We start from the raw sequence: 14,263 nt of genomic DNA, 5'->3' as shown, positions 1-14,263 counted from the left end.
GGTTTTAAGGCAATACCTAATATCCTTTAGCTAAAACATAGCAGCAATAAACAACCAGAAGTAACAGGCAGTCTAACACACCTCAGTAAAACAGTTCATATTAAAAGTACACTGAACACAAAGCCAAACATCACTGTGATTTCTCACACATTTTAACCACACAATTCAGATTTAGTAACACCCACAACTACTCTCACAAGAATTACAAGAACTACCTGTTATCTACAAAATAAATTCATAATTACTGCTTCAAATCCCAAGTCAGGGATCCATCAGGGAATGCTGGGATGGCTGGGCTGGAAGGACACCCCCCACCATCCCAGGCTGCTCCAAGCTCCTTGGACAGCTCTGAGATCCCAGGGATTCCACAACCTGTGATCAAGGGGAAAGCTTTACCTCAGTCTCTTCAATGCTTTTTTTCAGGAGCTCTTCCAAAGCAGCAATTTCCTCCAAGCTCCTGCTCTGTGACTGCTCAAATTTCTCCTCTGCTTCTCGGAGTTGTTCTTGCAACACCTGGTGCTCCTTTTCCACACGGAGAATATCTCCCTGGAAATTCATCAGTTACAAAAACCACTTTGATTTATGCCCGTTCCCAGTTCAAAGGTCGCATTTTCTCACTTCTACCTCCTGGCACAGACATAAACCTGCCATTAACACCACTCTGAACTGTCCCTATGCCCAAATGGAATATTCCAACCCAGGTTTTGAGTGAGGCAATACCTCATAAACATTCAACATCTGAAGAGCTTAGAATAAAACAATCAGAACAATATCAAATATCAGAGTGAAGCTCAAAAATAATTTCCTTGTGGGGCTGGGTGATGTTTCCAAGAACATCACAGAACACAAAAACAGCCAAACAACCCAAAATACAAAATATCTCTTAAAACCTGTTGCTTTCAGAGCAATTTCATTTCACTCATCACTTTTTGGGCATTCCTTTAACCTCCTTGATGAGAAATGTAAATCAGGGTGCAGGGAACTTACTTGGTGATTTTCAAATGGATGGAAAGGCAAAGTATTGGTTTCCCTATCAGCAACTTCCTGATTTACCTGGAACACAAAAAAAAAATTAGAATTTGATTAAAAATCTTCTCAGTTCATAGATGAACTGCTCTGGTTTGGAGCTTTTATACCTCACTGAGGGTTTTACAAATCCAACCCTAATCCAGGTCTGTAAATGATGTGGGAAAACATTGTGGAGGTGTTTCTGAAAGGGATTTTTTTTTTTCTTTTCCTGATTTCATTGACCACAAGCAACTCCAGGGAGTTCTATGAGTCTTTAAATAAAGTTGTGCTCCAAATGTCTGAAAAATGAAGATTTGCAGGAAGTGTCTCACCCTCCTGTCAGGGAGTGGCAGAGAGTGAGGTCCCCCCTAAGCCTCCTCTTCTCCACAAATCCAAATCCTCAAATGTTGTGGAAGAGAAAATAAATCCCTGAACTCATCACAAAAGGAAAAAAAAAATAATGACACAGAATAAAATGACTTTGCTTCATCTCTGAAGTGAAGCTGAAACTTTTGTGCAGCAGTTCCCTCTGTGATACCCAGGAAAAAAAGAGCAGCAAAAACTTCAGGCACAACAAAAATTCAGTGAGCAGCTCTGAAGAATTACAAATGAGAAATGAGCAATCGCAGCACGTGGCAGCAACTTAAAAGTTCTCAGGAATCATGGAATGGTTTGGGTTGGAAGGGACCTTAAAACTCATCCAGTGCCACCCCTGCCATGTGGAAAGGTTTAACTTTAGTTCATGAACTGGGCCTGGAATCTGTAAGTCTGGGATGAAAACACAGCAATGGAAGAGCTGTACACCAGGGATACAACATGGATTTTTAGGAGGAATCTCCTAGGGAGAGAAAGGAGATGCAAACCTCAAATTAGGCATGGAAGGGACCTCAAATCCACCCAGTGCCACCCCTGCCATGGCAGGAACACCTCCCACTGTCCCAGGCTGCTCCAGCCCCAGTGTCCAACCTGGCCTTGGGCACTGCCAGGGATGCAGGGGCAGCCCCAGCTGCTCTGGGAATTCCATCCCAGCCCCTGCCCACCCTGCCAGGGAACAATTCCCAATTCCCAATCTCCCATCCAGCCCTGCCCTCTGGCACTGGGAGCCATTCCCTGTGTCCTGTCCCTGCACTCCCTGGAAATTGTCTCTCTCCAGGTTTCCTGGGGCTCCTCCAGGCCCTGCAAGGCCACACTGAGCTCAGCCCAAAGCTTCTCCTGTGCAGGTGAACAATGCCAGCTGTGCCAGCCTTTCCTGCCAGCAGAGCTGCTCCATCCCTCTGCTCATCCTGGTGGCCATGAAGTCCCTCCAGCACTGTTCCTTTCCTTACCTGAACAGCCACCATCCTTGTGTGAGGATTGCTCTTCATCCCGGCTTTATTTCTCTTTCCTTTTTCTTCTTTAACACATTTCACTTCCTCAGCTTCAGCTGAACCATTTGGAAAAGCAGAATCCTTTTTATCCAAGTTCTCCAGCTGGCCCTGAGGGCCTTTGTACTCCTGGATTTCAGCTGGCACAAAACCCCCAGGGCCGTATTTCCGATGTGGAATCGCTGATTCCCAGTTTTCCTGAGGCGCTGCAGGATGAGCATAAATAAACCCAGCCTGTGCCAGGGGCAATATTCCATACTGATAACCCCAGGAGCTCTGAGGCAAGAACACAGCCGGGCCGGCCGGCTCGAAGCCCTTCAGTAAAACACCCGGAAACGGAGCCTCGCTCTCCGTGGGACCGACATCTCCGTGCTCCAGAGGACTGCCAGGAGCGCAGGAGGCGGGGAAGGAGCAGGGCAGATACTCTGGGGAGGGATAATCCGGTAAAGCTGGAGCTGCTGCTGGAGGGGCATCCGCGGGGTACGCCAGAGGCTTGAACTCCTGGGCGTAGGGATTCAAGGGCAGCTTGCTGTGGGAAGAACTGCCCTGGAATTCCCCAGGTGGATTCTGCGTTTTATTCCCAGGCTCGTTTCTGCTTGGCTTTCCTTCAAAAAGGACTGAGTGCTTCCTCAGCCCCATCAGGTTATCCACCATGATGAAACGAAGGGATTTCAGCAGGAAGGGCTCCAGGCCGCCGGCATCTTCCACCACCTTCCGCGTTTCCTCGGGGAAATTTTCATACTCCCCAACCAGTAATTTATTATTAATTTCCAGAGGGCCATGTTCGTCCAAGATTTGAGAGAAATAACTTAAAAAAAAAAACCCAACAAATTGTTATAATTAACAATCCGTTCATTTAATCCATTCCTTCGTAGACACACTACACGCGCCAGGATTCCAATTAACCCAAAAAAATTATTAAAATTATGAAGTAAAATTCAACCCCCTTGAAGCTGCTGAGCACAGAACTTTATACTCACTCATATAAATTCTCAGAGATTGGATCTGGATGATTATTATTATTATTCATTTGATAATTGTTACTATTTGAAATATTATAGTGAGCTTCGAATTCCTCCAGTTGCTCCTGGAGATATTCTGGGATTGCAAAGGGTTCATTTTGAAAATCTCTGTACCTTAAAAATCAGAAAAAAAAAAAAATCAAGTTAAGGCAGCCCTGGTGTTTTTAAGGGATTCTTCTCCAGCAATTTGGAGTTTGGGCAATAAAAGCAGAATCAAGTACTCACAAATTATTTTCTTCTATAAATATCTTCTCCTCTTCTCGTGGTGCTGTACTAACTCCACTGGATAATACTAAAATAGACTAATTAAAAACAGACTGCTTTTAGTTTTTACCTCACAAAAGGTCATGTAAAATAATCCACTGCAAAGACCAGGAGTAACTTATTTACACTGAATTTTGTTCTTTAAATTCATCACGTTCATTATGAACTGCAAAAATTTCCAGGCAAAATTATCAGTGCTAAGCCACAGCAAGAAAATTCTTAATTAAAGTTATTAATTCCTTCTTCAGAACATATTTGGGAAAAAGAAATTGGGATATTCAGCCCCAAATCCCTCTTTTTTAACCAATTTCATCAAAATTTAATTAAACTTTCTTTTAAATTTGAGGCTGTAACAAATTTACCACAAGCAGGAGTTATCCCTAATTCCACATGTGACTCTGGTTATTATTGCCTACACCATTATGGACATTTTAGTTGTCTTTATTTTTATTATCTAATAATTTAGAAATATACAAATAAATGCACTTAAGTCAGAAAAAATAAATCCTGAGGGAAAAAAAAATAAAGTTTACTCTTGAAATTCTAGAAAAGTTATAAAAGGGTGAGGGCATGAGGTTTTCAATAAAGCAAAATCTTCCAAAAGGCAGCAGAAAATTCAGGCAGAATAATAGTCCAATAAAATCTATAAAATAATGAATAATTAATAACATTCCTGAGCATGGAAATGGAACTTCAGCACAGAATTCCCATCTTCCCACATGAAAAATCAAAATCACAACAACAATTCAGAATTAAGCCAGTGGAAGGTGCCTCCAATCAGAGCCAAAGTGAGTCATAAATAAATTTTAAAATAGCTTTTTTTACTGATACGTTTTAACAAAACTGTATAATTTAAGTCTTAACAGCTTAATTTTACTTCAGGAAAAGCTACTTCACTAAGGAGCCTCCTCAAGGTATTCACAAAAACAGCTCCCATTCATCCGAATGCCAGAAATTCTAAAAAAATCCCAGTTTTAGGTGGGTTTTTAGTAGTAAATAAGGGGTATTTGCTTGGCAATAGCTGCTTTAGCAGCTTCCAAAGTTACTGACCTTTGAATCCTTCAAATTCTTCTTCCTGTTTTTGTTTTTAACTTTGATTTCATTATTCTGAAACAGAAAAGAAAGTGCAGGCAAAGGATTGGTAAATGTTGCTTCAGTTTTCCAAGAAAGACAAAGATGGAGGAACTGAAATTTGAATTAATTCTTTAGAAGGATTTGGGTTACAAATAGGAATTACAGGTTAATAACAATTAATAATTATTACAGAATAATTACAGGTTATTTTAGGCTGGAACACTGAAATCAAAGCAGTTCTCTTGTGCTGGTTTTCAATCTCATTCTTGGATTTTCCCAATTCATGAAATGCAAAAGAAAAAAAATTCTGCATTTCATTTATGTGTACACTGAAAAATTCTGCATTTCATTAACGTGTACATTAAAAATTCTGCATTTCATTAATGTATAGATTTTAAAAATCTGCATTTCATTAACATGCACATTAAAAATTCTGCATTTTATTAGTGTACACTTAAATTCTACATTTTATTAATATGTACATTAAACTTTTTGCATTTTATTGATATGCACATTAAAAAGTCTGCATTTTATTAATGTGTACATTTAAAATTCTTCATTTTATTAACATGCACATTAAAAATTCTGCATTTTATGAATATGTACACTAATTAACTTTGAAGCTTTATTCTGAATCAAAAATAAATTTTGGATTTTTAAAGGTAAATTTAACTGCAGACAAGAACTTCAAATCAGGGTACCTCAACCACAGGATTAACTGAAATCCAAAATCTATTTCTGCCAATTGGGATGCATTTTATTGATGACACCAATCAAAAAGCGATTCAGAATGAGGCACACTTGAAAAATTATTCTTAAATAATTCAAATATCAAATAATTTAAGAAAAGGGAGCTAAAACAAGAGATTAAAACTCCCATAAGTCTGGAGGACAAGGCTGCAAAATATTTCCTTTTCTAAAATAGCAAAAATTTCTTTCTGAGCTGAGGGCAAAGAAAAAATGAAGTTCACTTACTGATAAATTCTCATTTCCCTGCTTCTTTAATAAAATAGTTGGATCATCTGTTGAAAGGATAAAAGTCATGGTGATTGATGGAAATAACAATATTTTAATTAATTTACAATTTAACTGGGAAATCACAAGAATTCTGGTACTAACCCTTTATCCAACACCACCAAAGCAGCTCCAAAACTGCAGCTGCAGAACTTTCATGTTTAAAACTGCACAGTAAAAATGAATTTTTAGTGGAAATGTTTGATCCCTTTGCCTACTCACCCATTTTATCAAAGAATTCATCTAAAGCTTGATGGAGGTGTGGAAAATGTTCTCTGTTTTCTTCTAAAAGCCATATAAAACAACGGGATTTCTCTAGGGGAGGGGTGAGGAAATAATCACAAATTTCTTGCTTTTCACCATCAGCTGCCACATAACCAAATTTACTGCCATATTTCTTGTTCCACAGTGGGGTTATAATAGAGAAGTCAAGCTCTTGCAGAACTTGGCCATATTGAAGGAGAAAGTTTTTTGTAGCTGTCAGACCTGAAAAAGATGGAAAAAACCCCCAATATTTCATTCCAGCTTTAAATTATTAGTGCTTGAAATGTGATATTCCTCTTCAAAGGGCAAGAGATTGGTCTAGAAATTCAATGTGCAGATGATGTGAGAGCTTTTGTGTCTCGGAAATGCAAACAAAAAAATGAGGAATGGTGTTGATATAAATTCTACTCTCACCAAGTATTATTTGTATAATAATAACAAGATTTGGATCTATTCTATGAAAAGGAAAGGGAAAGAAGGAAAGGAAAGGAAAAAGGAAAGGAAAAATGAGAGGAGGAGGAGGAGGAGGAGGAGGAGGAGGAGGAGGAGGAGGAGGAGGAGAAGGAGGAGAAGGAGGAGAAGGAGGAGAAGGAGGAGAAGGAGGAGAAGGAGGAGAAGGAGGAGAAGGAGGAGAAGGAGGAGAAGGAGGAGAAGGAGGAGAAGGAGGAGAAGGAGGAGAAGGAGGAGAAGGAGGAGAAGGAGGAGAAGGAGGAGAAGGAGGAGAAGGAGGAGAAGGAGGAGAAGGAGGAGAAGGAGGAGAAGGAGGAGAAGGAGGAGAAGGAGGAGAAGGAGGAGAAGGAGGAGAAGGAGGAGAAGGAGGAGAAGGAGGAGAAGGAGGAGAAGGAGGAGAAGGAGGAGAAGGAGGAGAAGGAGGAGAAGGAGGAGAAGGAGGAGAAGGAGGAGAAGGAGGAGAATGCTAAGAATTCTATGAATCCTTGGAAGGATATGGATGTGATAAAGCAAAATGAAGAACCCCAAACTCTAAAATTACACTTTTTTTTTCCATTATAAACCCAACAGGAAACTGCAGAGCACCAACATGAAATTATTTCCAAGTTTAACGGCAAACCCCAACCATTATTTACACTCCAAAGCCACGTTATTGCTACAAATATCAGCATTTAAGCCCATCCTGGAATTTTAAGACCAGTTCAAAAATCACTCAATTTTCTCTGCCAAATCGCTGCAGAGCTCCTGAGCCACCCAAGTTGTGCTCCCCTCTGGAAATCAGGGAAAGGACGAAGAGGAGAAGTCTGACTTTGCTGTTCCAAAGGAGGAGAGTGAAGAATTTTCTGTGCTGCTCACAGAACCCACCCAGGTGATCCAGGTGCTGCAGCCACTTGTGCACTTTGGGATCCACCTCTCCCAGCTGGCTCAGCACGTGCAGGAAGCCCCTGCTCTGCACCCGGCGTTTCCCCTGGATTAAGGAGCTGAGCAGCTGCTCCAGCACCTCCTGGGAAGTGCTGCTGATTTGGGAATATGAGGTGAGATCCTCCTCTCTGATCACACCCCAGGCCAGTAATTCCTTTAATAATTTGGCAGAGTCAGGGATAGCAGCTTTGATCTGCTCGGAATTGCGCTGGATGTGCTGCAGGACCAGGTCCCCAGCATATAAATCCTGGCCAGAACCTGGAAAATTCAAAACATGCAATTAAAAAAGCACAAAATGAGCAAGATTTCATCGTTCTTACCACAATTCCAACTTAAAAAGCAACTTAAAAAATTTTTAAAAGCCTAAAAAACTTTAGAAAGCTTAAAAACTTAAACCAACTTATAAAGCACAGATAATTTGGGTTGAGTGGTGATTTTAATTGCTTGTTTTACACTGAAAATTACAGGGTTTAAAGAATTATTTTCTTCCATACATCCTGAGCATCAGGAATTTGATCCAAGGTTGATTTAAATTTTTGTTTAAAGAAACAAACACCTTGCCCAGATTTTAGGACGAGGTCACAGTGACCTGCACTGGCTCCAAGGATCATTAAAGATGAGCCAGAGAAAAGGAGAGAGCAAAGATTTAAACCAAAACAAACAGGAAAAAAAAAAAGAAATTATAACAATAAATGATTTTATAAATCCACAGGGAAGCCAAAATCTCCCAAATTTTCCAGGATATGCCACTGAACAGGGACCAGGCACCCAGAGAACACCAAGCATGGGATTAAAAAGATACACCCAAAGTATTTAACAGGGAATCCTAGGAAATTATAAATTAATTATATCCCAAGTTGATAATACAGATTAAAAAAAAGTTCCCAACATTTCCTCTTTTCCTTTGCCCTGAGAAGCTGCAGGGGAAGTTCCCAGCTCTGGAATGTGGAGCAGCCAACATCCAGCAAGGAAAAGCTGAAACTTTAAATGCCTACAAAGCCACAGACTGAAATAATTTTATTTTCCCCAATCATCTGAAATGTACTTTTCAAGGCACTGCAGGCAGGAGATCAGTCTGTCTTTATTTGAGATATCTTCTTCTCTAACAGTGTCCCAAGCTGCTTTTCCTGAAATCCCTTTTCAGTGGGTCCACTCAGAACTGCAGCCTCTCCCCTCTCCAGGCTGATTCTGCAGGAACCAGCCAAGGAAAAAAAATCAAGGTTTTCAACAAGGAATAAAACCACCCAGGAATGGAACCACACAGTAACATCCCCCAGCAGTTTGGGCAATAAAAACAGAAGTTAAATAAAATTGTTATGAAATAAAAATGCAAATTTTTCACAGGGGGGCGATGCTCAGTGTTAGGATTCTGCTGTGATTGAACTGGGCTTATTCAGAATGCTGATTCCATTGCTCTGTGCTAGCTCAGAATCCCAGAATCCCAGGAGAACTGAGGCTGGAAAAGCCCTCCAGGATCATCAAACCCAACCTTTGATCCCTACCTTGTGTCCCAGCCCAGAGCTCCGAGTGCCACCTCCTTCCTTGGGACGCGCCAGGGATGGGGACCCCAAACCTCCCATTCCAGTGCTCACCCTTTCCATGGAGAAATCAGCCCCAAAAACATCCCCCTTGCCACCTACCCCTGTGCTGGCTGAAGTGGGATTGGCCATTTCCCTCCTGCTTTTCCTCAGCTTTTTTCCTGGCACAATTCCGGGCCTCTTCTCGCGCTCGTTTTCGCCGCTCTTTTTTTTCTTGCTTCATTTTTATCTTCCTAAGACTGCAAAAAGCAATTCAGCAGCCAGCCAAACGTTAATTGAGGTGAAAATATCACACTGGAAAGTACAAATGGAATAAAAGTGGTCTTCATTTAGAAGCAGAGAGAGACCACAGAACTTCATAAAAATATTGATTTCCTCAAGATGTAACAACTTCTACTCCCATTGAAGATGTCTAAATTAAGATTGGCTTCAATACTCTTACTCTTAATTTATGACCCAGCATTTTCAACCAAATATTAACTTTTTATTCCTTTCCTTTTTAAAAATCTGTTTTGTTTGTCCTCTCAGCTTAATTCCTCATTATTTAAAGGTTACTTGACCAAAAAATTGCAAACTCAGTTATGTCAAATATCTGGGTAGCAGTGACTACAGCAGCAGCATAAAATACATTTCTATTTACACCTTCTAAACATTCACTCAAAATAAACTCTGTGGAACAATTTAAATGCTTTTACCATCGGATTATAATGGATTTTATCCAGATGTTTTTGGTTTATCAGCAAATGGGCAAGGATAACTTTCCAAAATATTTGCAAAAAGGCATGAAAATCCCTCCTGCTTTGCTCTCAAATTGATTCAAACAGGACAAATCTTACCTTGAACATTTCTGTTTTATACAGGCTCTTGGTGGTTCCTTGAGTTTTGGCATTTTTTGTTCAAACTACCAAAATAAGGGATAGGACAGGAATTAAATTTGGGTTATGACACAACAAACCCCACAATCATTTCTGCTTCTCTCAGGCCAATATTGCCCTGGGGAGAATTCATAATCTGGGGAGAATTCTCCATCCTCTTGTGCCTCTGGGGAGTTATTCCTGAAGGATTACTGAATTCATGGAATTCCATTCCCATCCATGACAATGTGACCAACAGCACAAGGCAATTCCTGCTCCACTAGAACAGGAAATTCATATTCCTAAATAATCCTCACATTCTGTGAAGGCAGCACTTTTTTTTTTTCCCTTGCAGTTACATTCTCACCTCACTTTACCCCCTTAATATTCTAATTAATTTCATATAAAATATGACCATACTTACTTCACATTTTACCAGCCCAGAAGAACTGAAAATAACTATTTTTGAAATAAGGCCTCTACAATCAGGAGTAAAACACATTTCCTTAAGGAAATCCTGCAGGAGAAAAGGACACACACAACAAAGGCATTTAAATCCACACACCATTTATATCCCTGCACAAATTATTTCCTCAATTTGAGGTGACCAAAGCAATTAAAGGAAGCACAGTCCCAAATTCCTCCTGGATGCTGACTTGGGAAGGGCTGAAAATCAAAAATCACAGAAAATCTGTGGCATCTTTTATTCTTTTACTCCCTCCTCCAACTTCACACCCAAGAGTCAACTTCCAGAATAATTCTAGGAGATCCAGATTTCCCTTCATTTTATCCTGGCTGCTGAATTTTGTGGAATTCCTTGACATATCTCAATGATCTTAAAAAATTAAAAATTCCAGTCTGGCAAAGGCCTCACCTTATCATTTTTATCACTGTAGCTTGCTGTTTTCAGCTTTTTCCAGCAGCTGATGTGGAATTCCAGTCTGCACTGCTGACAGCAAATAACACGTATAAAACCCTAAAAATGGCAAAAATGGAACATTAAAAAAAAAAACACAACAAAAAGCAGTGCTTAGCTTAACAGATTATATAAAAAGGGGGAGAAAACACATCAAGTGTTACTTCTCAAACCTTTCTCAACTGAAAATTTACCTTAAAGTCTGGGTCTGTAAAATATATTTGGATTTTGGAGTAGCCATGGCACTGCTGATATCGACAAACAGCATCTGGCTCTGGAGGGAATTTACATTCCTCAATGTAATTCCTTAAAGCCATCTGGAAAACACAGAATTATCAGAGACAAAGTGCACAGAACCAGGAAAAGATTCAACTTCTACTCACAAACTCCTGCAGTGGAACACATCCCTCTGGGCAAAGCAGTGAGTAATCCCAAAAAAACCAACTCTTTTCCAGTGAAAGCCAGGCAAGATTGGCCTTTTATGGCCAAAATATTCCAGGGATTGCTTGAAGTGCTGGCAGCTGAGTGCTCACAGCTTCATACACCCAGAAAAATGCAGGTTTGCCCTGAGCCAGTGTCCCACACCCTGCCCCATTCCAAAGGGTTTGATCATTGTCCAAATGATAAAACAGAATAGGGGGCAAAAATGGAGTTTTTTGGTCATTTCTGAAGATTCCCAGCATGTCCAGAGTGTCTCAGCTGGCACCTGGGCTAAGAATCAAGCTCAGAGCTGGCCCTGGGGAACCAGGGAGGTCTCCCAGGATAATTTCTGAGGGAAAGACATCAGAGTGGCTTCATGTGAAATCAGGGCAGGGCTGGAACTGATGCCTCAGGTTTGAGCTTTTCTATGTTTCACATTCTGAGCTGCTTTAGTGTGTGGGTCTGGGCTTCATATTATGGGATGGTGAGCTCTCTGCACAGAGCAGGGAGACAAAACAATTCCTGCTCCAGCTGGGCACCAAGGACAAATGATCCAAATCTCAGCCCAGGAGCACAAACAACGTGGGCTGGAGAGAGGAAAACAAGCAGGATGGGACTGCATGGGCTAAAGCTGGAATGGGACAATGAACTCCAATGTGCCAATGGAGCAGAGCTGATCCCAGTGAGAGCCCCCGGGAGCGCTCGTGCATTTTGGGACCATTTGGGTTCATCTTGGGTGCAGCCCTGGCTGGGCTCTGGTGCTGCCCAAGGTGGATCCATGGAGGAGATCCTTTTCATAAATCCCTGCTTTGTTCTTTAGCTCTGCCCAGCTCTGCTCTAGCTCAGCCTTCACAAGGCATCAGAAGTGAGCCCAGATTAATAAAACACGAGCAAGAGCAGAGCCCTGATAAAGCCTGGCAGATATCTGCATTATCCAGAGGTCCCAGACCATGGATGGATGGATCCAGGTTGTCTCTGAGAAATCCTGAAAGGTTTTTGGCAGGAAGAAGCCCAGAAATGCTGTCTCTACCACAAACTCTGCAAGTCTGGGGAGTATGGCCAAGTGAAAAACCTTCCAAATTCTGCCATGTCAAAAAAGCCCCAGTGCAGAGCAGCTCCTGGTGCCAGATTTTTCCAGTCAAAGAGGGAATTTTACCCCGTAAATCCCAATGTTTTATCCAGGAACTACGTGGTCACAGTCTCCTGGTTTGGATTTAAGCTTTCAACTTCCTCTTTTTGCCAGCTCAGATTTTTAACTGGTTCTCCCCAGAATTCTGTTGTGTGTTCACACTTGAAAGTTTGGGAGTGTGCAAGGAAGAGAATCAAACACCATCCCAAAAATCACTGGGGCTGGAAAAGAGCTCCAAAATCCAACCTGTGACACATCCTCACCTTGTCACTGAGTGTCACACCCAGGCCCTGCCTGGACAATTCTGATAAATGATAAATTAAAAAAAAGGATAAACGAAAAAAAAAAAGATAAGTAAAAAATGATAAATGGAAAAATGATAAATGGAAAAAGATAAAAAACAATAAACAAAAAATGATAAACAAAAAGTGATGGAAAATGATAAATGGAAAATGATTTCACCTGGTGAGCTCAAACAAAGCTTGCTCTCCAAACCCAGTGGCCTATGGAAACTCCCAATTCCCATTGCGGAAAAAGGAGAACTGGAATTTACCCAACTGGAATTCCAGCCTCGGTGTCCTGCCAGCTCAGCCAGGCCACTCTGAGGTCTCAGAGCCTGACACAAGTCCTGCCCTGCTGCTCCCCATCCTTCCTTTAGCCCACATCCCCCTTGGCAGGGAGGAGCAGGACCATTTTCTGTTGTTTTCTTTTTTAAACATTACCTGTAAAGTCTCCATTCGTGTCTCCTCAATGACCTCAGTTGTTCCTGGCCAGGTTAAAACTCCAGGGACAATCTTGAAATCAATCATCAGCTTTGACCTCAGGAACTGGTCGAGGGCATGGGCAAACCTGGAGTTTGGAACAGGTAAATCACACTCCGATCTCCTGGGAGCAGCTTCCTGAAACTTCCACCGCCCAGCAGCAACCAGTGGTGACTGAGAGGATGGGGGATGAGATCACCTGGCTCATTAAATGTTGGGTTTGGGGTTTTTTTATTTTTTTGTGTTTGTTAAGGCTGGGATTGAAGTGTTTCAGATGGTATTTTGTGTTTAGATTAGAATGGTTATTATTTTTATTTACATTACAGTTTTACAAATGGTGAGTTCTATAGCATTTTACTACTAAGTTACAAAACGGATAATTATTTTTTTCTATAAGGTTTTTTTAGGGTTAAATTATATAATTAAGAAATGACACTTAAATTATTTTTCCTTTTAGCTTAATAACTAATTATTCATGTCATGTAACGTGGATTTTTTTGTCTAATTATATAACACTACTTAAACTGGAGGAGGAGGAGGAGGAGAAGGGGGAGGGGAAGGGGACGTGAGAGGAGGAGGAGAAGGAGGAGAAGGAGGAGAAGGAGGAGAAGGAGGAGGAGGAGAAGGAGGAGAAGGAGGAGAAGGAGGAGAAGGAGGAGAAGGAGGAGAAGGAGGAGAAGGAGGAGAAGGAGGAGAAGGAGGAGAAGGAGGAGAAGGAGGAGAAGGAGGAGAAGGAGGAGAAGGAGGAGAAGGAGGAGAAGGAGGAGAAGGAGGAGAAGGAGGAGAAGGAGGAGAAGGAGAAGAAGGAGGAGAAGGAGGAGAAGGAGGAGAAGGAGGAGAAGGAGGAGAAGGAGGAGAAGGAGGAGAAGGAGGAGAAGGAGGAGAAGGAGGAGAAGGAGGAGAAGGAGGAGAAGGAGGAGAAGGAGGAGAAGGAGGAGAAGGAGGAGAAGGAGGAGAAGGAGGAGAAGGAGGAGAAGGAGGAGAAGGAGGAGAAGGAGGAGAAGGAGGAGAAGGAGGAGAAGGAGGAGAAGGAGGAGAAGGAGGAGAAGGAGGAGGAGAACTTCTGCTTTTAACTTTTATCTTGTTCTATATATATTACTATCTTCTAAAATTTAAACTCTAATTTTTCTACCTTGTGACATTACACACTTCTAATTAAACTACACACTCGTAATTTTAGTGTTATTATTTAATTTTGGAAGCCTTCTCTATGGCTTTAGGCTAAATGCAGTGTTCTCCTGAGGGTCTGTGTCTTTCAGCGCAG

General features: G+C 41.4%; 1 protein-coding gene across 1 annotated transcript in view; it reads right to left on the bottom strand.

Annotated features, from left to right (window-relative positions):
* TTC3 (tetratricopeptide repeat domain 3) overlaps positions 1–14,263 on the bottom strand; it is a 59,172-nt gene that overhangs the window by 7,875 nt on the left and 37,034 nt on the right. The window contains exons 21-35 of the mRNA XM_068178756.1: positions 12,961–13,087; positions 10,884–11,006; positions 10,648–10,749; positions 10,198–10,290; positions 9,756–9,820; positions 9,022–9,158; positions 7,325–7,639; positions 5,969–6,232; positions 5,708–5,754; positions 4,709–4,765; positions 3,620–3,696; positions 3,353–3,508; positions 2,334–3,180; positions 988–1,053; positions 397–546 (exon numbers count right to left, since the gene is read on the bottom strand). Of these exons, the coding sequence (XP_068034857.1) occupies positions 397–546; positions 988–1,053; positions 2,334–3,180; positions 3,353–3,508; positions 3,620–3,696; positions 4,709–4,765; positions 5,708–5,754; positions 5,969–6,232; positions 7,325–7,639; positions 9,022–9,158; positions 9,756–9,820; positions 10,198–10,290; positions 10,648–10,749; positions 10,884–11,006; positions 12,961–13,087 (2,626 nt within the window). The remainder of the gene's footprint in view (positions 1–396; positions 547–987; positions 1,054–2,333; positions 3,181–3,352; positions 3,509–3,619; positions 3,697–4,708; positions 4,766–5,707; positions 5,755–5,968; positions 6,233–7,324; positions 7,640–9,021; positions 9,159–9,755; positions 9,821–10,197; positions 10,291–10,647; positions 10,750–10,883; positions 11,007–12,960; positions 13,088–14,263) is intronic.

Source organism: Anomalospiza imberbis, chromosome 2 (genome assembly GCF_031753505.1).
Source record: "Anomalospiza imberbis isolate Cuckoo-Finch-1a 21T00152 chromosome 2, ASM3175350v1, whole genome shotgun sequence".
Lineage (NCBI taxonomy): Eukaryota > Metazoa > Chordata > Aves > Passeriformes > Viduidae > Anomalospiza > Anomalospiza imberbis.
The sequence above is the reverse complement of the archived record's forward strand: the minus strand, read 5'-3'. Positions and strand labels throughout refer to the sequence as shown.